Source organism: Paroedura picta, chromosome 8 (assembly GCF_049243985.1).
Source record: "Paroedura picta isolate Pp20150507F chromosome 8, Ppicta_v3.0, whole genome shotgun sequence".
In the NCBI taxonomy this organism is placed as follows: Eukaryota; Metazoa; Chordata; class Lepidosauria; order Squamata; family Gekkonidae; genus Paroedura; species Paroedura picta.
In genome coordinates, this window is record NC_135376.1 from 15594684 (window position 1) to 15620471 (window position 25788).

The window sequence follows — 25788 nt, forward strand, 5'->3', positions numbered from 1 at the left end:
AGAAGGAGTTGGTTCTTATATGCCGCTTTTCCCTACCCGAAGGAGTCTCAAAGCAGCTTATATTCACCTTCCCTTTCCTCTCCCCACAACAGACACCCTGTGCGGTGGGTGAGGCTGAGAGAACCCTGATTTTACTGCTCCGTCAGTAATATCAGTGCTGTGGTGAGCCCAAGGCCACCCAGCTGGCTGCATGTGAGGGAGCGGGGAATCTAACCTGGCTTGCCAGTGTAGAAGTCTGCACTCCTAACCACTATACCAAGCTGGGCAAATCCATGATGCTCTTTACTTTATTTCCAGCTTTTCCAAATTACTCTCTACTTTCTACCAGTCAATATTATAGCCCATCCATTATCCCAGGAGCTCAGTCTTAGAGCCATCCTGTATTTTCATTTATGACAACTCTCTGGAGGGGTAGTCAAACTGCGGCCCTCCAGATGTCCATGGACTACAATTCCCAGGAGCCCCTGCCAGGGGCTCCTGGGAATTGTAGTCCATGGACATCTGGAGGGCTGCAGTTTGACTACCCCTGGGTTAGATTAACAGAATGTAGGGATGACAGACTCTAGGTGGGATTTGGGGATGCCCCCAAATTATAGCTCAACTCCTGCCTACAGAGATCAGTTCCTCTGGAGAAAATGGATGCCCTGTGGCATTGTATCCCCCCTGAGGTCTCTGTCCTCTCCAGGAGTTCCCCAACTTGCAGATGGGAACCCCCCCTACCTGGCAACCTTAAAAGAATACAACTGGCCCATGATCACCCCCTGAACTTTATGGCTTAATGGATTTGAACTCAGGTCTCCCTGGTTCTGAATTCTAATCATGGCAATGCACTAGCTCAGAAACTTTCTTGTGATAGGGGAGATTCTATGTGGGCAAGCTATAAATGAGTTTTGTCAGAGAGTCATTTTGAGAAGTAAAACTCAGTAGAAGGCAACCGCAGGTGAAATTTTGAAGAGGGGACTGCTGTTCCCTTCTTCTGCCTTACACTGTCCCTGCTGCTGTCAGATTCTAGGACAAGGTGGCATTATCAGATTGCATGAAACACCGGCACATTCAAAACAGTCATTAATTACAGTGTCAGGCAAAACGTTCTGTGAGGCTTTGCACATCACCACGTTTCACCAGATAATTAATGCTCAAGGCAGAGCATAAAAGAGGTGCAAATTTCTTGATCCACTAAGGTTAAGAATTCCTCAGTGACTGTGAAAGCACGGATGGTGCTAATGATGTGACATCGTTTTGGAACCTGTGTGCATTTGCGTAGGTTTGGAAATGATTCCCTCGGTTCGGCGATAATGAGCTTTTATGATCTGAGGCAAAAATCACTGCATTTTGGCTTAGCTTGTAAATAAACTCAGGTTGTTCCAAGATGCATCCTGCTTTTTTCTTCCCTTCAAACTGGCGGGCAGGGAGCTAAGGGAAAGACTGTTTGTGAGGCACAGGACTCCCAACTCCAGCTTAGGAAATTCTCGGACATTTGGGGCAAACTCTAGGCAAGGCAGGGTATAGTTACCAGGTCCCTTGGGGAGCCCTACCCATAGCCACTGATCAGCTGGCTGGCGGGAGAAGACTTTCCAGGATGAAAGAGAAGGCGTAGACTTCACGGCCAGTGTTGCAGGGGAAGTGACATCATCACACCAGCAATGTCTGGGTAATGTTTTGGTATTGGAGGGAAAACTCTGTAGTAGAAGCCTGTTTTACCATAGAGTTTTTGCCAAAATACCAGAGTGTCACCTAGATGTCACTAGCATGCTAAGTCTGGTGCTATGCTGATAATGTAGCCTAGGCCCTTCTCTTTCTCCTTGTAAATGCCCTCATCCCCCAATGCTCGTCAGATCCAGGTTAGTAGACTCCTAGAGATTGGTGGATGGAGCCTGGGGAGGGCAGGGACCTTTTAATATAATCCACCCAACAAAACAACCCAAATGGGAGCTGGCAACCCTAATCCTGTACAAAATTCTGAGAAGGATATCAGCTTTTAAATTGTGCTTCTGTCAGGTTGCATACTTGGCCTTTGGGAGTGCTGGGAGAGGAGCAAATAAAGAAGCATCTCATGAGATGGTTTGGGGCCCAGTGGTAGGTCCATCTCTGGATCATGCCACCTTCTGCACCAGTGACAAAGCAGGTGAAAAGTCCTAAGTGTTTTTTTTAAGCGATTTTTTTTCCTTGCAAGAAGATTGGTTGTCGGTGAAATTTTAGTTGTGTTTGCAAAACCGCAGTACCTGGTGGTCAGGTGGCGATCCAGCATAGATTTGAACCTGCAAGACCTTAATTTTGCATACAAGCCTGGGATGAATTTAGGGCTTTATATCTCTGTTACACTGAATGTCCAATATGTGGTAAATTTCAGTATTGACAATCCAGCATGCATCTGCTAACTGTTTAAAGGTTCTGAGACAGATGAGAGCAGACGGATTGTAAAAAATCACTCACAAAAAGCCTTGTATTTGCACTCTGGTACATTATTTATTACAAGCTGCTTTGAGTCTTTGCAAGGAAACTGGCTTTGAAAAGCTGTAAAGACATTCCATAAATTCTAAGCTTTCCTCTGGCTCCCCATGGATGTTCATTTGACCATTACAGACCCTTTGGCATGACCTCTCAAGGGGAGGAACCATAGCTCAGCAGCAGAACATTTGCTCTGCAAGCAAAAGGTCCCAGGTTCAATCCTTGGGTGGTGTATCCGGCTCAAAGGATAAATGCAATAAGAAAAAATACAGTTTAAATAAAACAAATAGAAAGCAACCAAGTCTAATTTGTGTCCAATGGCGCGGCTCATTCAAATGCAGGAGTCACGGCCCTTTGGCTGTTGCAATTGTAAGCCACGTTGAGACTCTTTCTGGTAGATAAAAGTGGCATATAAGAAGCAACTCTTCTTCAGCTCGCACTCAAGGGTTTGCATCTCTGGCCCCACTTAAGAAGGATTGATCCGGAGTGACCCTACCTTTATTGTGCGATATCTTAAAGTGCTTTTAATGCTCAATATATTTTAAAATCACATTGTTTTGAATCTGCGCTCTCCTCCGTGGTAGGGAACCCATGATTGGCCACAGGTGGTCATGTGATAAGCCTGCCTTAAAGGAGAAGCCCCTAATTTCTCTCAACTTCTGTTGGTCTTGGATTTTTTTTTCTGCCTTCTTCGATCCTCTTCCCCCCCTCCCCCCTTCAAGAATAGAAAGGATTTTCCCCCCCTCCTCTGACTTCTTGGATCCTCTCCCCCTTCAAGAAAACAGAGAGAGTCTCCATTTGCCTCCCTCCCTCTCTTCTGAGCATCCCTAACCACATGCAGAAGACTTTCCTGTTTCAATGGGGAGGGGGGGGGAGAGGAAGACTCGAGTTCAAAGCAATCTGGATTCAACAGGATTGACAATGGAATAAACAAAGTAAGTGCAGACTCTGCCCTGGAGACTAGAAGAGCAGAACAAAAGTACCGCTTAAGTGTTGCAGTGCTGTTTCTCCTAATCTGCCCTCGCAGAGGGCAGGCAGATCTTTAAATTTATTTACTTCATTGATGATACCCTGCTTTTTCCTCCAGTGGGGACCCAAAGCAGTCAATACTGTTTTCCTCTCCTCCACTTTATCTTTACAACTCTTGGAATCTGTAGTGTGCATGATTCAACAGCATATATGAAGAACATCCAACAGCGGGCATCAGAGGCGATGTGTAGTTACCATGTCTAGATCAGGAACTTCCTGGCATTTTTCAAACAATCTCCTCCTGGGTTCTGATTGGCTCACCTGGAGACTTCCTGCTCCTTTGAGCTCACTTCCTCCCTGATTGCCTCCAGAAGAGATCAGTTAGTCCAACTGATAGCACTCTCACTCTCCTCTCTGTCTTTACATAGTTGTTTTTCTTCTCAATAAAGGTAGTTATTCTTTAAGCAGCTTGCATTTTACTCCTCCTTTGCATATTTAAACTTTGCCAACAACAACAGTCACAGATTGCTAAGGTGTGCTAGCTTAGAGTGTGTGACTGGTTCAAGGAGACACTTCCATGACTGGGAATCTTTATGACAACTTCACCAAAATCCCAAGATTCCGTTCCACCAGCATAGCAATACTTCTGATGGCCGTGAGGGGGTATGAGTTAGGGGTAGAGGCACCAATCCTGCAGCATAGCTGCAGAAGCATGTCCTTAAAAGAACACACTAGGGAGCTTAACCATTGGTCTGGAGAGGATGCCCCCCTCCCCCCCCCAGCCTCGGAAAGATGGGAAAGCAAGAGCATGAAAGAAAACTGCTTCTCTCCCTTTCTCTTGCTTCCCTTTAAACTTTAAATGACCGTGGCTTTTCTGAATCACCCAAATTGTGATTCCACAATTTGGATAGCTGTGATTCGGCCACTTAGAGTAATGGGGAAAGGCAATTTGGATTTGATTCAGGGGATTCATGCACGAATCAGGGGGGATTCATGCACGAATCAGGGGTGATTCATGCACTCATCAGTCAAATTTAATCCGAATCACTCATGCCCAGTAACAATACTTTATTAGGACTAAAACTTCCCAAAGTAGGAAACAGTGTTTCAGATTTAGCAGAACTCTTGTTTATTCTTATTAATTTAAATGTATAGACCTCCACTCTCTGTGAACCAGCTCAGGGAGATTTACAACATTAAAATTTAGTTTAAAATACAATAAAAACATTAAAAACAAACAAACAAACAAACAAAATAGCCCATGCTCCACTTTCCTTCTCCTCCTCCATGTATTCAGTGGTGGGATCTTCTGGAGATGGAAGGAGAGAGGCCTGTATGATATTATTTACGTGTACTGGCCTCACCCACAAACCTAGTGGAAGAGTGACGTTTTACAGGCCCTGCAGAATTTCAGTAGCTCCGTCAGGTTCCAGATTTTGGCTGGCATCTGATTCCACCTGGTTAGAGACATGGCCTGGTCAAGGCCAGGCTCACTTCTTTGGAGCTAGAGACCACCAATGTGTTAGTAATTGAAGATTGGAGTGTTTTTCTGTGGGCGTATTGGGAAAGGCGGTCCCTCAGATACACAGGACTCAGACCACATAAGGCCTTGAATGTTAGAACCAAGACCTTAAACTGAACTTAGGTTAATAGTAGGTGGATATTAATTTTAAAACATAAAAACGGTGTCTGTGGGGGGGATTTCCAATAGTCAAAATTGTGGAGTGGAGGCAGCATTATTCCTTAGGCCTGCTCATCCCAGTTGCATAAACAAACTAAATACCTTAGGCTGCACCAGAAACTACTAAGGCCAAGAAGTCATGTCTGCTCTCCCTTTGAAAATATAAAAAACAGCATTTATTTGCTGGGATTCTCAGGCATATCCATTATCTCTCAAACTGTGCAAGGTGGACCCCCTGGAACATCTGGAGATGTTCAGTAAGAGCCCCTTCCAGTGCATTGGACTGTCCAGCTGAATGGCATGGAGGGGTTGGATCAAACCCGACCACAAGGCTACTAGTGGAGGCTTTCTGAGGGTGATTTTATTCCGGTTATATGAGATTCTGGAGGGTGACATGATGACAGTTGCTTGCAAAAACAGCTGAGGGCATTGGGGGGCACGGCCTCTGTTGATTTTACGTGGGACCTTTATTGACATCCGATTCCTGTCACATTCCATCTCCCCAACATTAATCACAAGTCTCCCGTGTGCTTTCCTTCCACGGAAGGGCAGTGCAATATTTACACCGCTTCCCCCAAGCGGGTCGGAAGGGGAACAAAGCAATCCTCTTTCATGACAAACCATTTACATATATATTGCAAATACAGTCTTTGTAACAAATACAACACAGCTGTATGTTTTTTGAGCCGTTTGAGATTTCCAAGGTCACTTTGGACGGCCATCGACGGCTGCGGCGCTGAATCAAAGGGGTGACTCCATTCATGAGCTGAGCAAGGCAGTTACCTGCCGATGCATGATGTCTGTTTGCGCTCATTGCTTCCACGCATTTAATGCCCTCTCTTTGGGACTGGGTTAGCTATGTAGTCTGGACGCTTCCATTTGTTTGTGTCCATCATCACTGCTCCAACTTGCGGGAGGGTCCTTGGGGGCAACCAGCAGTCAGCATCTTTAAAAGGCAAAGGTAAATGCCAGCCGGCTTCCCTTGGGCTATAAGCAGCAGAAGCCGACCGCATATCTGAGCGCATTGTTTTCCTGGTGGAAACGGAGACTGATGCTAAGGCAGCAACTTTTCCGATGCTTCCCCGTTTATTGCCATCTTTTTTCATTCTGGCGGCATTCAGAGATAATAATTACCTACATACCCAGAGGCAGTGTGTGTTCAGCATTAACGTGTACGGGGAGAGAGGGGAATACAATTCTGCAACAACAAAACCTGGTTCTACAGCCTGCATGATTTATGTACATTTGCATCTCTCGTGTTCACATCAGTTATTGGATGGAGCAAGTTGTCTTCCACCAATGGAATGCGTCTCTTCTGGTGGGGAGGTTCCTTGTCTTGATGGAAGGCTCTGCCATTAGCAGAGCAGAGTGCAGGATACAACCCTCTGCTGCAGGGTTCCCTCTAAGCTGTGTGGGGAGCTGCTCATTAACACAGGAAGCCATGCTCAGCAGCAAGGTGGAGCAGCGCAGGGTCTTGCACGGCCCATGTTAAGATGAAAAAGGTAAAGGTGTCCCCTATGCAAGCACCGAGTCATGTCTGACCCTTGGAGTGACACCCTCCAGCGTTTTCATGGCAGACTCAAAATAGGGTGGCCTTGCCAGTGCCTTTCCCAGTCATTACCATTTTACCTCCCAGCAAGAGCAAGCTGGGTACTCATTTTACCGACCTTGGAAGGATGGAAGGCTGAGTCAACCTTGAGCCGGCTGCTGGGATTGAACTCCCAGCCTCATGGGCAGAGCTTTCAGACAGCATTTCGGCCACTTACCACTCTGCACCACAAGAGGCTGTATATGTTAAGATTACAGTAGTTATATTCTGCTCAGAATGTGAGCTACTCTGCTTAGTAAGGACGGGGGGGGGGGAATTAGAGGGAACATTGCTCTGTTGTTCTAGCCCAGGCATTCTCAGCCAGGGTTTCATGAAAATCTGAGGTTTCTTGCCAGTCCTGGAAAGGTTTCTTGAATGGGCGAGAGTTAATTTTTTATATAATTTGATCAGGTAATCTGACTATATATGGTCCCCCTCCCAAAATGGCCAGTTATGGGCCTGGAGGTGGTAGGAGAGGAAGGGCCCCCAGATAAGTGTGTGCACAGCTCTGTTTCCCAAAGATATTCTGCACGATTGTGCCACTTCTGGGGTTTTTCAAAGCCTGAAGAATGTTTCAGGGGCTTCTCACTCGTAAACAAGTTGAGAAAGGCTGTTCTAGCCACTGTCAACCTGCATAAGTATGGAAATTATCACTACGGTATGTAATTAGTTAGCAATTCTGCCTAGGATGCGCTAAGGAACTGGTTACTTCTAGCTGTCTCTATGGAATGAATTTGGGTTAGATTTTTAGACATGCAGGACATTAATCAGAGAACTTCAGATGTTCACCCATCTTCCAGCCCATGGGATGATGAATGAGAGGAGATGCAGCTTGTTTCTCTCTTATTCCCCCTCTCAGTATCTCAAGTTGATTTGAGCACAGGGTTTCCCTGACGCTGCAACACATCACCAGCCAGAATAGGGTAGCCCCTGTTCAAGAACACAGAATGGCTGAGAATGCAGGAAGGGTGAGGAAGAAGTAGGAGAGCTTGAAACCACCCTGAGAATCCTTCCAATCCAAATAACATAGGACAGAGCCTGAGAAACTAAGTGGGCCAACTTGCCCACAGCTGTTGTACTTGTTCTTGTAAAACCCTGCTTTTAATTTTGATTGCATTCAGACTCCACTATCTCACCTTCTTTTGCTTTAGAAACACATTTGTTCTTTTTATATTTCCCTTCAAAGTATGTTTCTTTGATACCACACCTTTCCATGGACGGTTGTCAAAACATATTAGAGATTTGTGTTACAGGTTTGTGACTCTAAATTTCCATCACACCTGTTGGGGCTTTGCCATCATCTGCTTCATTCTTGTTTGATGTGGTGCCTTTTTGTTTTGCTAATGTTCGAGATCGCCTGACCCAAAGTGCTGTTGGAACAGGGCAGGTGTCGCTGAAAGCATCATTCTGGCTACAGTGGTTGACTAACAGCTGGAATAGCATTCAAGTCCAGTCTCCTTCTTGCTTCTTGGGACACAGTGACATCTGGTGGTCTACTTGTCCTAAGGTTACAACCAGCAATGGCATCCACGTTGACTTTATCAGCCTATTTTAAGAGAGTAGGTGTGTCTCCCCCCCCCCATACACACACGCTATTGTAGATTGATCTCTTTGTGGCCTCTAAGGAGAGGAATGAATTTAATGAATTTAGCTTTGCTGTAGCAGGAATATTAAGAACTGTTGGAGTGATACAGCATCTCCTAGCCCAGCCTTTCTTAACTTCCCCCCCTCCCCTGAAACATTCTTCAGGTTTCGAGAAACCCAAGAAGTGGTGTGATTGCGCAGAATATGGTTGAGAAGCAGAGCTGTGGACATGCCCACCTGGGGCCCCTCCCCTTCCCACTAGGCCAATCACTGGCAATTTTGGGAGGGCAGGAGGTAAACCTGACCATATACGGTCATATCACCTGGTAAATATTTAACAAATTTTTAATATATATAAAAATAATTAAATCCCACCCTTTCTGGAAAACCCTTCCAAGGCTATCCAGAAACCCTGTCCTAGCCTCAGTGCCCCAGCAACTTACCTGGTGTGCCAAGTAAGAACTTGTTGGCTAGCAAATGGGATGAGCCAAAGTTCACCATCTTATTTCTTTTTGTATTCCCTTATATCTTTGTCGGCTCTTTTACCCCTCCATCTTTTGCCTCTCGTTTTCTTGAAGTGCTTGTATTGCTGTATTATGGATGTATGTTGTCTGATTTTTATACACTGTTTCTACATTATTCATGTGTATCATATACAGGAAATACAGAGTTCTGATTTGCTAATGCTTGAATATGGTTGATAAGTGTATACAGTGACATGCAATGAAACAGGGACTTGCACAGTCATAATCTCAGACTTGGTTTAAGCAAGAGATTAGTGAAATCAAAACAGGGGTAAAGCAGCAGGGGTGAGAAACTTGATAATCCTCTCTTGATAATAATGGGATTGTTCTGATGCCAGAAAATCCTTCTGAAAGCTCAAGCATCTATCTATCTATCTATCTATCTATCTATCTATCTATCTGTCTGTCTGTCTGTCTGTCTGTCTGTCTGTCTGTCTGTCTGTCTGTCTGTCTCCCACCCACCTATCATCTATCTATTTATTGCTTTGATTTATATTCCACCACTCTCTATGGGCTCATAGTGGGTTACACAACAAATTAAAAACCCCATAAAATCAATCAGAAGTCCCTTAAGACCATTAAAAACCCATAAAACAGCGGTATTACCCCAGTCCTCCCTGATCTACAGTCAATTATCACAGGTATAGGATTTGCAGAATGGCATAGCGTTGGCCGGAGTTGGGGCCCCATTGTCCCTGAAACCCATCCTCAACCAAAGACTTAGCCACTGTGATCTATGCAAGGATCATTTCCAGACTAGATTAATGCATCTACACAGGGCTACCCTTGTACTTGATCCCAAGTGATCCCCCCCCCACCAAAAATCTCCAGAATCCAGCCTAGCTTGGAAGAAATTCACCTACCATCCCACAATGGCAGTCAGCAATTCCCTGGGCATGGAAGGAAGGCCACAAGATACAACCACTGGCACAACCCCTTCTGCCCACCCACTCACAATCTGTGAGAACCCACCACCCTCCGGGGAAGCCTGTTCTACATTATTCCCATACCCCGGGCAACCCTACCCATGACTTTGTTTTAGATATTTGGATTCCTTTCTGTCCTAAAGGCGCAGTATGGATTACGACCATCATATTTTCTGCCTCCAGTCACGCTAGAAGAGAAAATATGTATTTGATAATGGCTATTAAGGATGGCTTATTTGATCCGGCTATCAATGTTCTAACAAAGGCATAACTTGCATCGATCCCTCTTTGGAGAAGGTTTGATATGACTCAGCAATTCTGTCTCCGAGATGGATGTTGGTAGGGGGTGGGGGAAGCATCTGGAGAAATACGAGCCGAACACATTTGAACTAAACGATCGCTTACTCATTTCTGTCATTTTATGACTCGTGGTCTTACAAGCCTTTATTTTATATATCAAGAAAGACATTCATTTTCCAGAGTCAATGAGAATCATGCCCTGTTTGTCAACCCTGGTTTTATTGCCTTTTTACAGCTTCTAATGTTTGTTTTCAAATCAGGATAGGAAGATTTTTTTTCTCTTGCTTCAGAGATTTCCCAATGATGGTTTGTACTGTGGGATTTACTGACTTTGAGGATCTGCCAAAAAGCTGCCACCCTAGTAATTATCATCTGCTAAGCCATTTGACTGCAGATTCACATTATTGAGAAGACCATGTATGGAAAGTTCTGCATTGACCTAAAGCTGGAAGGGTTCTCTTGGGTCAATATGGAGCTCTGACCCATGATCTTTGTATATCCATTCCTCCACCAACACAAAGCTTTCCTTAAAAATCAGCAGGGGATAAATCCACTATGCTCCACCAGAATGCCTTTACTCAAGCCCTCTAAAACTGATGGTAGTGGGAAGGGCCATCAAGTAGTAGATGAGTTATGGCTTTTCAAGGTAAGAGATGATCAGAGGTGGCTTGCCCTTGCCTATCCCCAAATAGCAACTATGGACTTCTTGAATGTCCCATCTAAGTGCTAACCAGGGCCAACCCTGCTTAGCTTCTGAGATCAGATGAGCTCAGGGTAGCCTGGGCAACGTAGGAACTTCTGAATGTTCCATCCTTTCAAATAGGTATGGTTGGCTCTACCTGAGCATTTCCAGTTCATGCTCCCACCTTGTGGAAAGGCCTGCCAGAGTTGTTCAGGAAAGCACCCACATTTCAACCTTTAGAAGAATGTGGAGATCAGAAACTGTTCACAAGGGGCATCCTATGAAGCAAATAGGCGTGTCGTCTAATAAAATGGTTTGTATTTTCATTAAGGGAATGGGATTCTGGTCTATTGCACTGTTTCATGGATGCATTACTTTACTCTTCCAGCTTCAGCTTCTACTTTTTGCCATTTATTCCTTGCATTGTTCATGGCCTGGCATGGGTTATTCTTTTTTGCCTGCAATCCTGTTCCTGTGGCATTGCTTATAGGATGGCTTATGCTTCCTGACTGCGAAATACAAAAGCAAGGCGATCAGCCTTCAGCCCCATCAGAAAGGTGGGCTAGAGAGAATGTACATTTTTTAAAAAATCAATAGGTAGGAGGTCTTGTCCCCTCAAAGAGTTGATTGGAGCAGAACACAACTGTGGAGAGTAGAGTTTGTGTTTGTTTACAACCACACACTCCGTAATCTGCCTGAGGCATCTGAATCAGCACAATATTTTTTCTTTGGGAGATTCAAAGGCAGGCACACCTGCATGGTACCATGCCTGACTTATATAGCCTGCAGTGGGTTTAATAATTTCTGAATTAAAACTCATGTTTCCCCAGGGCAAAATTGCTGTTTTGATGAGTTGATTCCCTATCATCCCATCTGGCTCAAGTCCCTCCACTCATGTTCCCTCCCCTGCTCCTGACTCCACCCTCATATCCCCAGGAATTTCCCAACCTGGACTTGGATACCCTAGGATACCCTAGGAGGAGGGGAGAATCCTCCCCCACCTGGAACCAGCTGCCCTAGGAGGAGAGGATATAAATAGGGATTGTAGCGGAAGAATAATTGTTTCCTTGATTTATGCACTTTGATAATAAGGAACATGTTTCTTTTCCAAGACATTTCCTTAATGTGGTCCAGATGCCAGATGTTAATCTCTTCTTGTGCAGAGACTTCATCTTTGAGGTTTTTTTGGGGGAAGGAGGAACCACAGTAGACTAGTAAGTGCTGTGCATTCATAATACTTGGTTATTTTGTAATGGAATACATCAAATGCTTGGCATTCACAAAGCTGCATTAAACTCCCTCCATTCAATTCACTCTGGCTGTTTTTGCAATGATGTTTCTATTCACTTTAGCTTGCAATGCATCCACTTTGGAAACTAGTTCATGGCTAAGACAAAGATGGTTTGGAGAAAGGGACAATTTAACATCAGTCTGAAGAAGAGGTAGATGTGCAACGAGCCCTTGATCTTACCTGTGAATTCATTCCGATGGTTTCCATTGTCTCTCCATGAACAGCAATTTTGGACTTCCTTGGTGGTCTCCCATCCAAATGCCAACCAAGGCCGACCCTGCTTAGCTTCTGAGATCTGACAAGATCAGGCTAAGGAAGATCATCCAGGTCAGGACAGTTGAGTTTGTGGAGGATGACAAGGAAGAGGAGTTGGTTTTTATACTCACTTTTTCACTACCTGAAGGAGTCTTCCCTTCCTCTCCCCCAAAATAGAGTCCCTGTGAGGTAGCTGAGGTTGAGAGCTCTGAGAGAACTGTGACTGGCTCACATTCATCTGTCTGGCTGCATGGGGAGGAGGAATTGGGAATCAAACCCAGTACTGAAGTCTGCCCCTCTTTATCAGTCCACTCTGTTGGCTCTCACACCATGTGATGTAAACATTTGGTTTCCATTTCTCCCTTCCTTCCTGAATGGCATTTTTCCATCTGTGCCAAGTGCAGCTATTAGCACCCTACCTGCCCTCAGACCACTTGGCTATAGTGATCCAGAGTAGACTTCTGTAACTTGGTCTACATGGGTCTACCCTTGGCTTTGATCCAGAAATTGCAGCTGGTACAAAACGGGGCTGCAAAACATCATGGGGGGGGCATATTCTGCACTGCACTGAGGGCCCATATTCTGCACAGTGACATCTGCACTGGTTACCAATCTGCTTCCGGGTCAAGTTCAAGGTATTGGTATTGACCTTTAAGGCTATATGCAGCCTGGGTCCCACTTATCTGCAGGACTGATTAACTGCTTATGCCTCCGTAGGACTCTTTGCTCTGTGGGTATGAACATCCTGGTTGTCCTGGGCCCCTGGGTCATCCGCCTGGCCTCAACGAGGACCAGGTCCTTTCTGGTCCTGGCCTCAACCTGGTGGAATGAGCTCTTGGAAGAGCTAAGGGCCCTGCCAGAGTTGTCAGCTTTCCGCCAGGCATATAGTTGAGGCCAGGGCGGGGACTCAATGTTTCATTGGAGGATCCCCCAATGTGTGGTTAGATCTGGTCCCTCGTTCCCAGTGAGAGAGAACTTTGACCCATGGGCTGAATGGGGGCTGGGGTGGGGTAGGGTGGGAGATTAGAACTCTTAATAGGAATAGATCGCCATCTATTTAATGTAATGTAAGGGTGCTTTTAGGGGGTTTTATGGACTCCGGGGAATGGCAGAGGACAGGAAGGCCTGGAGGATCATTGTCCATGGGGTCTCGATGGGTCGGACACGACTTCGCACCTAACAACAACAACAATAATTGCATATTATCTACTGTTGTGAACCGCCACAAGAGTTTTGGAGAGCGGCAGTATAGAAATACCAAAATAAATAAATAAAGGAAGGAAGGAAGGAAGGAAGGAAGGAAGGAAGGAAGGAAGGAAGAAAGAAAGAAAGAAAGAAAGAAAGAAAGAAAGAAAGAAAGAAAGAAAGAAAGAAAGAAAGAAAGAAAGAAAGAAAGAAAGAAAGAAAGAAATCAGCCACTTTGGAGCTCTTTGGGAGTCAAGAACTCAAGATTTACTTAACACTGCTGAAAGTTCTCCTTTCCTTATTTCGTTGTTCAATAGGATACATACCCTGGGGCTAGTTGATTATAAATCCTGGTCAAACGATTGCTTCTCTTCCCACTCCTTTAATAGACGATTCTTTGCAGAGAGAGGCTGGCTGCTGGTCTCTGCTGCAAACAAGGAGCCTGTAACCAAAAGTTTGTCCATTCTTCGCTCCCCCCACCCCCCTTGGGTTAATGAATTTGGAGCAATAAGATATGTTCCTGTCAGTGGATGAGAAGGATTTCCTAGCCTCTCTTGTTCTTTATGGTGTTTCTAGCTCCAATTGATTCTTCCTACCATGCAGAGGGCCTTTGTCTTCTCCAGGATGTCTAAGAGTACCATGCCTCAAGCATAACCAGAGCATGATTCTTTTAAAGGGTGCTCGGCTGCTGCTTTTGCCATACCCACAATGCACAAAATAAAGGCTCTGCTTCATTTTCCCACACCTGGTTCAGGGGAACTGGGGCGAACGGGCCAGACAGTGGGAGGGCTTGTTCTGACACGATGGCCGGCCATGGAGTGCTAAGCACACCGGCCCCAGGGAAGGCCAGGTCAAGGTTGTTGAAGGAAAGTGCCCCTGAGTAAATGAGGATTCCTTGGTCTCCACTGGGCAAACCACAATATCAAGTTAGTGGTGGACAAGAAAGTGGATGTTTTCGTGTGTTACCACCACTCTTGCACCATCAGGCTGCTGGTCATGGGGAATTAGTTGCCAAGCATGTGGGGTCTTGATTGGGATCAGGGCCACAGGTTAGGGTTGCCAACCCCAGGTTGGGAAGTTCCTGGAGATTTGGGGATGAAGCAAAAGAAGGCTGAATTTGCAGAGATTAGTTGCATGAGGATGTTGTGCTGTTGCATGAGGATGTTGTGCTGCTCACCCTCTGAAGCTATTTACTCCAGGGGAACTGATTGGGGGAATCAGCTATAATTCTAGGAGGTTGGCAACCACACTACAGAAAGGGGGGAGGGAGAAGGGGATGGCTCCAAAGAGGTGCTCTTTGCACATACAGTCTATTAAAAGAAGAGTTGGGTTTTATACCCCACTTTTCACTGCCCAAAGGAGTCTCAAAGTGGCTTCCAATTGCCTTCCCTTTCCTCTCCCCACAATGACATCCTGTGAGGTGGGTGAGGCTGAGAGAGCCCTGATATTCCTGCTCAGTCAGAACAGCTTTATCGGTGCTGTGGCAAGCCCAAGGTCACCCAGCTCGCTGCATGTGGAGGAGGAACAGGCAATCAAACCTGGCTCGCCAGATTAGAAGTTGGCGCTCTTAACCAAGCTTGTTAGGACATGTGTCGCTTCCCACTGGGGCAAATAGCAAAACTTGCAGTCAGCCAAAGCAGTCCAGGATACAACTGGGGATCCACATACTTGAACTGGTCTCCTGGGAGTGTAATAAGTGGCTGATGGAAAGAGAATCTGGTTGGGATTCTCAAAAAATAGTCTGAGGTAAATCGGTGCTGAATCCTCAACGAAAGATCTTCAGATCTTCTAGATGCTACTGGATGGGCCAGGTTAGCCTGACCTCATCGGATCTTGGATGCTAAGCAGGGTTGGCCGTGGACAGTATTCAGGTGGGAGACCAGTAAGATAAGCCAGAGTTTTGACACAGAGAGAGGCAGTGGTAAACCTCCTCGGAACAAACCTTGCCTTGACAACCCCATGGTATCAACACAAGACAAAACATTAAAAAGATGTTGCTAGTAATTTCAGCAGGATAATTTGTCTCATTTCCCAATTCTGCTTGCCTTTTAAAAAAACCTTAAATTGAATTACATTTCTCCTCCTCCCTTTTTCCACCTTTCTCACTTCACTGCAGCCTTTATCAAAAAATGGGAAAGGTGAATTTCACACCGGGGCTTGGGTATTAATGAGCCTCGTCCTCCTTTCTGTGAGAGGCCCGGCCCTGTTATCTCCCCCCAAGTCCGCAGGTATCAGAAAAACTGTTCTGTTATTTACAGCAGGTTGTTCACAGGAATAAAAATAATAATTCTTTTAAAAAGTGGAACACCAAGGGTGGCCCCCTCCCCCGGGTTCACTCATTGCTTTCACATTTTCTGAACACTAGGAAATTACATTTGAAAGTCAAGTGGTCCTAAGAACCATGCTTATTGCTCAGTGAAAAGCTATTAAGGTGAAAAGATAGAATTGCAGAGACTGGCAATTACGGGGAACTAAAAAAATATATTAATTGCACTATTTATATGACGGTTTGGATCCTGAGCCTGACTTTTGGTTTGCACTCTGGTTTGACCCTGGCAGAAGTTGCCTTTTTTTCTGGTGGCAGCTACATTTTGGCACACTTTGGTTTGGAGACCAAGACGTATGAAGAAAGGTTGGGGGAGCTTGGCCTGTTTTGGCTGGAGAGGAGACGACTGAGAGGGGATCTGAGAGCCATCTTCAAGTATTTCAAAGGCTGCCTGCCATATAGAGGATGGATCAGAGTTGTTCTCTCTTGCCCCAGAGGGACAGACCAGAATGAATGGGATGAAATTAATTCAAAAGAAATTCCATCTAAACATCGGAAGAAGTTCCCGAAAGTTAGAGCGGTTTCTCAGTGGAACAGGCTTCCTTGGGAGGTGGTGGCTTCTCCATCTTTGGAAATTTTTAAACAGAGGCTGGATAGCCATCTGATGGAGAGACTGATTCTGTGAAGGCTCAAGGGGGTGGCAGGTTACAGTAGATGAGTGATAGGGTTGTGAGTGTCCTGCATAGTGCAGGGGGTTGGACTGGATGACCCAGGAGGTCCCTTCCAACTCTATGATTCTATGAAAGAAGCTGGGCTTGCATAAACACTTGATGGGATACGATCTGCAGTGCAAGATTGCACCTTCAGTCAAAGCAAGGTATAGGGTTGCAGCCTTTTCACAGTTTTCAGCACTGAGCTGCACCCTTCTAAGGAAGTCACTAGAATGAGAAGGATCTACTTCTTCTTAGGATGTTACTGTTTGCATCTGTTCTGTATCCACTCCACACAAGCATTCATATTGCTGCTTTGGAGTGAGGGTCAAGACTGATCTAGGAAGCTCTGTCTATTACACTTCTGAGCTGCTTCTGTCCCTGGTTTATCCTGTCAAGTTACGAGTAATCATACAACAGAGAACAGAAGCCTATAAAGAACCAAGAAGAGATATATGAAACCAGAGATTCACTGCAGAAATCAGTGGAATAAGTTAGCAACCAACTTCAGCCTGACTGCCAGTGGTTGTAATGAAACCCATGAGCACTGATTTATTTATTTTTCCGGAATTTATAGTCTAATCTATATTTGGGAACTCAGAGCAGATGGTTTTAAAAGGGGGCTCTATAGAGTCATGGAGCAGAGGTTCATCAATAGCCACTAGCTATGATAACTAATCATTTAGAGACAACAAACCACCAAAGGCCAGAAGGTCTTGGACTCCAAGCATTCATTGTTTACCATGCAGGGTAACTGCAGTTTGGCCACTGTATAAAACAAGATGCCGGGCAACCTGGATCACTGGTCTGATCTAGCAGAGATTATTCTCATATTCTTGTGGGACTTCCCTTGGGCCAGGGCCATCTTCATTTTTTATACAATTGCATCTGAGTACTACTGCAATTCTATGGGATGTTTAGGTTTTGCCTTGCTTTTTGCATGGACAATCCCTGGTATTGCAGAAGGAGCATGCCCCTTCCGGTAATCCATGCACAGCAAAGAAAACATTAACATCTGATAAATTATTCACTTATCCCCATTGATTATGAAGCTGTGCCATTTAGGATAGTAACCAATTTCAAGATTGTATTGCCTTTATACATTAGAGATGAGGCTCTTAGACATTTTGATCAGAGTTACAGCCCCAGTACCCTGGTTTGGAGAGCAGATTTCTAATCTGGCGAGCTCTGTTTGATTCCCCGCTCCTCCTTCACATGCAGCCAGCTGGGTGACCTTGGGCTTGCCACGGCACTGAGAAAGCTGTTCTGACTGAGCAGTAATATCAGGGCTCTCTCAGCCTCACCCCCCTCACAGGGTGTCTGTTGTGAGGAGAGGAAAGGGAAGGTGAATGTAAGCTGCTTTGGGCCTCCTTTGGGTAGGGAAAAGCGGCATATAAGAACCAAGTCTTCTTCTTCATACCTGAGAAGATCAGAACTACATGCTTCCAAAGTAGCTGATCCCCAAGACCCTTCAGAAATGGCTGATCTGGGCATGAATGCTGTCTATCAGAAAGGTAGGCCAGAGTAGTTTATTTACTCCACTTATAGCCCACCTTTTTGCCAAGACTCAAGATCAGGGGTAGTCAAACTGCGGCCCTCCAGATGTCCATGGACTACAATTCCCAGGAGCCCCCTGCCAGCGAATGCTGGCAGGGGGCTCCTGGGAATTGTAGTCCATGGACATCTGGAGGGCCGCAGTTTGACTACCCCTGCTCAAGATGGTGGCTGTTGCAGGGATCCCTCTGAAAGGAGATCATTATGTTATATCTGTTTATGATTAAGAACCTGAGCATTCCCTCTGTACCTGCTAGAATTGCCAGCCATCTGCTGGGAGTTTTAGGTCTGAGGCACAGTGATGCTGAGACACTGTATCTGACGTATCTGGAAATGATGTCACGGCATCATCGCTCTAGGAATTTTCAAAACAAACAGAACACAAACCAACCATAGAGATCTGGGAAATTCCTAGAGCGTTGCTGTGATGTCACTTCCAGGCACGTAAGCAGAAGTGATGTTGCAACATAGTGCAATGCTGCTCCCCCCGCTCGTTCTGCTCCTTCTGTTTCACCTGTTTCTTCTCTCTGCCACGCAGCATATCCAGGACGTGATTACAAAACAACGGCATCGAGTGAGTTCTGCACTCAAATCCACTAAACCAGGAACTGCAGCAGCTGACAGGGAGAGGGCTTTTATTGAAAGGACCAATACAGCAATTCACAAGGACAACAACAGTTACTTGAATACTGAAAGCATTTCTTCCACAACCACGGCCTGCAATTTCTAGCCGGCGTTACATGGAACGTTTTCTTCTTTTAAACGGTGTCTCAAAGGTAACATCGCAAAAAAAAATGAGAGAAAAAAACCCATGGCAACCCTTAAATACATCGACTGCAAACTCAGTGTGCTTATTTCCATTGTGTTTGTATCTCTGTGTGCCCCTGGGGCGGTTAAAGTTCTTCGAAGTCATGGGCGCTTGCATTCATAGCTTCTGGGTGCATCACTCTTCCTATGAAGACGATAGTGCCTAAAGACAAAGGGAGGGGGAAGAGAGAGAGAAAGACCGTAAGCTGCTTTGGATAGATAAGAGTATATAATTTCAACAGGAGAAACAATTCACAACCATGAAAGGCAGACGGAAGGAGGGAAGCAGATGGGATGCTGTTTTTGTTTTCCTTGTCGTACAAACATTAACAGTACTCCAACCATCCAAGACCGGATAACTCACGGAGATGACTTGAATCCCCCTAACAATGGGGATCCAAAAGCACCCTTTGACATCAGTCTCCCCTCTTCTATTTTGTCCTCATCACCATCACGCAAGGTTGAGTGTGTGTGCCTGGCCCAGCGTCACCCAGCAAGCCTCCATGGCAGGGTGAGGATTCAAATTCTGCTCTCCCAGATTTGAAGCTGACACTTAAGCCTCTCTACACCACACAGCCTGTCAGGAAACAGGGGTAACTAGAGAGGGCCGTTCAGGAAATCAAGATCTGTCCCACGCATTTGGAGAAACAATCTCTTAACAGAGCGTAAGGCTATTATATAACAATTCTATTAACTGCTACTCCTAGCTTAAGGCCTTCCAGAGTCCTATTCTCTGTTAAGGGTTTGTTTCTCTAAATTGAATTTTCCTGTTGAAAACATTGAAATTGATATCCCTTGATAAAGCCACACAGCAAAATGCATTGGGATCTGTTTAATATTCTGGACATTAAAGAACCAACTGATGTTTGAAGACTTCTTGGAAGTCTGTTTATTACACTGTAATATTTGATACATCATATATCACCCAGTGCCCTATTACTTGCTTTGTGTCTGGTCCTTCACTGGGTCCTACCCCTCCCATTTCACTTTTTGCCACGCATTGTGAAGCAGGGAGCCAGACAAAAGAACTACTTCTAGTGTAATGTTTTGGTTTTTGTAACTGCTTTAGGATGCTTAGGGCTGATCCTGCGTTGAGCAGGGGGTTGGACTAGATGACCTGTACAGCCCCTTCCAACTCTAGGATTCTATGATTCTAACTGGACCTAAAGCTCTTGTTAATTTAAATATGATAAAATCATCAGCCTGTTGGTATGTAAAGCAGGAGATGGGTGGTGTTTATTTTGGGGTGGGCATCTTTTGACAGAAAATTAAGTTTCTGGTGGACGGAAGCTGAAGCTTACCTCCTCCTCACCATCAGCCAGACAGTACGCTCTTCATGGCTTAACAACAAGAAAACAAAAAAGCCAACTATTCTATCTAATGCACTGAGGATTTTAAGTACTGAGGGGTCAGTCTTTGGCAGTATAAGCTCCAAGCAGGAGCATTAATTCAAACCAGCATTTTCTTCCAGTCTGACTTAATGCTAGAGCCTTTTATTCATTTGTTTGTTTGTTTATTTATTTATATTTTTATACCGCCCTTCCCTACGGCTCTGGGCGGTTTACATAAAACATTTTGGAACATTTACATAGAACATTATCAATATCAATATAACAATATAACAATAACATACCAACTAGAACAACTAGAACAGTATTTCAAGAACAATAACTTTGACACTTCCTTGATAGGTTCAACCTCTCAGTCGGGGGGGGGGGGACGGACGGACCTGTAGATGTTATGGGTCAGTCGGCCTCAAGCAAATGCCTGGTGGAGGAGCTCCCTTTTGCAGTCCCTGAAGAATTCTGAAGAAGTTTTGGCAGAGCCCTGAACTCTTCAGGGAGCTCATTCCACCAGGTGGGGGCCAGGACTGAAAAGGCTCTGGCCCTTGTTGAGGTCCGACGTGCCGCTTTAGGGCTAGGGATCCATAGCCTGTTGAAAGTGGCGGAGCGTAGAGCTCTTCTGGGGATATAGGCAGGCTAGGAAAAAGATAATTTTTTTCCTAAGCCAAATTAGGAAAAAGATAATTCTCACTATGGAGCTGAGCAAAAGTAAAAACAGGGAAGAGATCAGGTTCAGCTTTCTTTACCCAGTGCCAGTCAAACTAACCAAACAACAGAATCATCCACAATGTTTGAGAAAGTGGACTGGTGGAGAAATTCACAGCAAGTCCTATCTAACTGGGTCTTCAAGGGAGACCGTTGGCAGAGAATTCCACCCCCTCCCTCCGATTGGTGGAATTTGTAGATATGCCCTTCAGGTAGAATGTTCAAAAGAACATTCAGTCAGATCTATTATAAAGACAGCACTGCTCATCAGTCTTGTTCAGCAGATAAATAATGGATCCCACTACATGCTCTTGGAGAATTTCTTTAGTAGGGCAACCTGATAGATTGCTGAAAACAATGCTCTTGCAGCATCAAAGGCAAGGAGCACTGATGACAGAAGGACACGAGGACAATTCTGTGAAGAATTAAAATGGTTTCTCCCCAAAACATTTTCAAACATCGGATAATTGCAACCTTCTTGAAAGGGAAGTCAACGGAGGTGTCCAATATCTCAGACCCAATTGGAGGTATCTGGAAAAGCATGACCTTCAGCATTGTCTGCAGGAGTACATGGCTCTCTGTTTGGATGCATGCAAATAAGTTGGAGGGCTGAAATGCACAACTTCCTTATCTGTAAATGCGCAATAGCAATTTTGTGCTGTGTACTATTTGCTATACAGCTGCCATTTTGATTGACCCGCCTTTCCTCATTGGGGAATGAGTCAGAGGACCCAGCTATTATGAGCTGTATTATGAGCCCACTCAATGTGAGCCACAGACAGAAGGGATTTTTTTGAAAAGATAACAGGAGTAGAATAAGGCACACTGTTCCTTAGCTGAATTTCACTCATAAGGTTTAAAAGTACCTGCCACCAGAGGAAAGGCCCCTTCTGTTATGGCTCCTCCATGACTCGTGCTCAGAATTGCTTTCCAAGGTTAGTGGCAAAGCCTACATTGGCCAGAAGGGTCATCTTACTCAGAACCGCCTCCCAACACCTTGAACTTCTGCATGCTCAACAACCATACATTAATGTAAATAGTTGGAGAGAGGCTTGCTGCCACTTGAAGCCTCTCCCTTGAAAAAGGAAAATTAGATGCAATCCTCTGCATGCGTATTTGGCAGTGAGCTCCACTGAACTGAATGGGATTCACCAACTTTTGAGTAGATTTGATGAGCTGGTTCCATATAAACAGCTTTGAACAGGAGAAGATTTTAGTATGGCAGAATAAGAAACATGGCGGGAAAGACTAGCATACTCACCCGTTCTTCTGTTTCTGACCACAAAGAAAAATGGGTGATCCACTATGACCTGGGGGTACAGAACTGCCATCCGACTAATAGCTATCATTCCTGGGGGTCGGGGTGGGGTAGAAGAGAAAAGAAACAGGTTGGCTCTGAAACATCCCAACATTCCTCTAAACAATCATTCTCTTTTTGGGCATCATATCATTTTTGACACACAAAGCACACAAGCCAGAATGATAAACCAACAGTACTTGCAGAGGAAAAAGCTTGTAACCTACAGAGGCAGAACTTTGAAAGTTACAGCAGGGCCATCCCCGCAGGTCTTGTTTCATAGAGTGGCCACCTATTTATGAAAAGCGGAGTTGGAGTGCTTTGATGAGACATAGCTCTGGTTGGCCTTTATTCGGATCACCTTGAGTGCATTTGTGCCTCCTTGGAATTAGATTTGGCACCTGGCAGGAGACTGCAGGGGGCAGGGACAGGCAACTGAGTGACACCCCTTCCAGCATTAAAGTGGAATGGAACACTGCTAGAACAAGAGCCGCACTGAAGCCACGCTGTCACTTCCGGTTTTGTGCTGGAAGTAATGTTGCCTGCTGGCTCAATGCCAATAATCCCCCATCCTCCCTTCACTGAACCATCAAGTGGTAGCAGGAAGGTTACGCCAGGAGAGGTCTTGCCATCCCTGACACCTTGCCAGCCACCCAGCTGGCTGCATGTAGAGGAGCGGGGAATCAGGCTCAGCTCACCAGATTGGAAGCTACTGCTCTTAACCATCACACCCTGGAAACCAAAAGGGCCAGACAGCTGAAAGCGATTATAGGCAGAACTGCTCCCTGGGTAAGACAGGCTCCAAGACTAGGGGAAGGACAGCAGACTAAAGTTAAAGAGACAGCACTCTAGTGGAGGAGGGAGGGTAGGGAAGAGTATATAAAGGGCTCACAGCAGCTGTTGGGGCTGACCAAAAGGGGAACATTGTGTAACGGGTGCCCATGCCCCTGAGGCATTGTTGAACACAAATGTGACACTAAGAAGCCAGTGTTCTGCCATTATTCAATACTGTTCAAACAATTGTTTTTGTTGCAGCAATGGCTGCCAGAGACACCAAAGGGCCATTCTGCAGTGAGGACAGGATTTTGGATCTAAGACTCACATTGGATGCATACATTATGATCCAATCCCCTCCCCCCCCAATCCACTTCTGGACTTTAAAATTATCTTACTGTGCCACTGGAAGGGACTAGTGGCTCAGGAGGCAGAGAAAACGGCTGAGATCCAATGGACCATTTCCAGGAGCAGAGAGATTTCATCCCCCCTTTCCTTCTCTCGGCAGTCCCCCGAATGCTGACTTCAGGGGGTCCCTTGTCCCCCAGGAGCAGCACTTCAGGACAGGAGGGGCAAGCAAGTCACGTTCTGCTGGATCCAAGCCAAAGGCAGAACTAAGCACATTTCAGAATTATGAACCGCATTATATTCCGGAGGTGTCTGTCACCGTGCCATCCGACAGTAAGCTGATTTAAATTTAATATCTGGTGTACAAAGGTCTACTGTGGGCCAAACATATTAGCAGAGAGGCAAGACTTGTTCTTAATTAAATTTGGAAATCTTTAATGGCTTCCTTTTAGACGCTTGTATTTTTTTTCAAAGTATTTGATTAACTTTTGTTTTTAATGCATCAGCATTTTTACAACCCCCACCCCAAAGTGCTAAGCATGCCCAGGTGGGAGGGTAATCTGGGAAATGTGGTTTTTCCAGCCAGAATTAGAGCAGCGAGGAGACTCACCACAAACCCTATTTCTTCTCTTCTAATGGAAAAATCGTAACGAGGGAGTTCAGTCTGCGATGCAAATCAAGTTTTTTAAGAAAGCCACTTTATTCACTGGTGGAGAAAAGTGAGATTTGCATGCGAGAAGCAAATGGTTCTGCCATCTGGTCCTTCCATCGCAGCTAGAAAGTCCTCCCCCTCCCTTTCTTTGTTACAGCACGTATTTATGCACCCTTATCAAAATGCAACTCTCTCTCCATGCAATTGTCAGACCTCTTGGACACAAGCATCTCTCACAGTCTAATTTGATAAGAAAAAGAGCCCTGCTGGATCAGAGCAGTGGTCCTTCTAGTCCAGAAACCTGTTTCATGCGGCAGCTAACCAGTTACCCTAGATGGCCAACCAAATAGCACAGAATCTGAGCTCTCCGTCTGATGCTGCCAGAGGTTTGCTGCTTCTTTATATGGAGGCTCCCTTTATGCAACATGACTAGTAGGCACTGGTAGACTCTATGACTCTAATTCCCTCTCTCATGACCCTACTTCCCATAGGTTCATGGCCATTACATCGCCACATTGAAGAGTATTAAAGGTAAAGGTATCCCCTGTGCAAGCACCGAGTCATGTCTGACCCTTGGGGTGACGCCCTCTAGCATTTTCATGGCAGACTCAATACGGGGTGGTTTGCCAGTGCCTTCCCCAGTCATTACCGTTTACCCCCCCAGCAAGCTGGGTACTCATTTTACTGACCTCAGAAGGATGGAAGGCTGAGTCAACCTTGAGCCGGCTGCTGGGATTGAACTCCCAGCCTCATGGGCAGAGCTTTCAGACTGCATATCTGCTGCCTTATCACTCTGCGCCACAAGAGGGTCATAAAGAGTATTACTGACTGCGAACATCATGGCTCCCACTTTTCATCAGCAGACATGGCCAGGCTGGGTGTTCATATTACTGTACAATTTTTAGGTGCTGAATACCTGAAGCAGCTGCCGCTTCTGAGCCTTCTTCATTAACTTCTAGGAAAGCCTTGTGGATTGCTTTGGAAAGGTAAAGTTCTTTGTTGTCTGTAAAGAAAGAAATAGGGAGAAAGGAAAGCAAAGGATAATTAGTCATTTTAGTCATTTATTTCCAAGAGCTGAGGATTTTCTCGATGAACATTAGAGGCAAGCAGACATGGGGCATGACCTACAAAGGTGGAAGGACTTCAGGTCAATTCTAAAGCAACAATGGATCAGATTCTTTGTTTAGCCCAAGGGTGGCCAAACAGTGGCTCTCCAGATGTCTGTGAACTGCAATTCCCATGAGCCCCTGCAGACAGGTGTTGGCAGAAGTTCATGGGAAACATAGTGCATGGACGTCTGGAGAGCCACAGTTTGGTGAAAACCACCCTGAGTCCTTTGAAACAAATATATTTTTAAAAATTAACCCCCCCCCCCAATGGTGTATCCTTCTGGGACTGGAGCTCTCCGGGGCTCTGGCGTAACCCTGGTTGGGAAATTCTATTCTAATTCTTCTCATGGACTTTCTTTCTCAAGCACTTAAAATACTTGATGGGGGAGGAGAAAACTGCAACAAGGACCTGCCTTTTTTCCTAACCAGATCTAATAACAGCTAGGGGTGGAAATGCAATCCCATGTAGTGTTACTTCAGTCAAAGCACATGGATTACATGGACTAAATTACATAGACCACATCCCTGATCAATTTGGTCCACACAACTGAAGGTGGTTGTATCAAAGCCCCAAATCCTGAACTAGGCGGAAACACCTGAAGATGCAAAAACTCAATTCACACAGTCATATCTGGCATGTCTGCTCAGATAAAAAAGAAAAAGAAATTTCTGTTTTGATTTCTCATTGCCTTAACTCCAAAAAGGGAGAGTAGCTTTGTAAGAAAGCAAAGAAAAAAAATAAACAAGCGCCAAATTCAGTGCCTCCAGTTGGGACTCCAGTTTATTTAAA

At 45.3% G+C, this 25788-nt stretch overlaps 1 protein-coding gene across 2 annotated transcripts in view; it reads right to left on the reverse strand.

Annotated features, from left to right (window-relative positions):
* Positions 1–18581: 18581 nt before the first annotated feature.
* SERPINI1 (serpin family I member 1) overlaps positions 18582–25788 on the reverse strand; it is a 90461-nt gene continuing 83254 nt past the window's right edge. For both annotated transcript variants that reach the window (XM_077348494.1, XM_077348492.1), the window contains 3 exons: positions 24806–24892; positions 22080–22169; positions 18582–18933 (listed from right to left, as the gene is read on the reverse strand). In XM_077348494.1, coding sequence (XP_077204609.1) covers positions 18857–18933; positions 22080–22169; positions 24806–24892 — 254 coding nt within the window. In that variant the 3' untranslated portion in view covers positions 18582–18856. The remainder of the gene's footprint in view (positions 18934–22079; positions 22170–24805; positions 24893–25788) is intronic.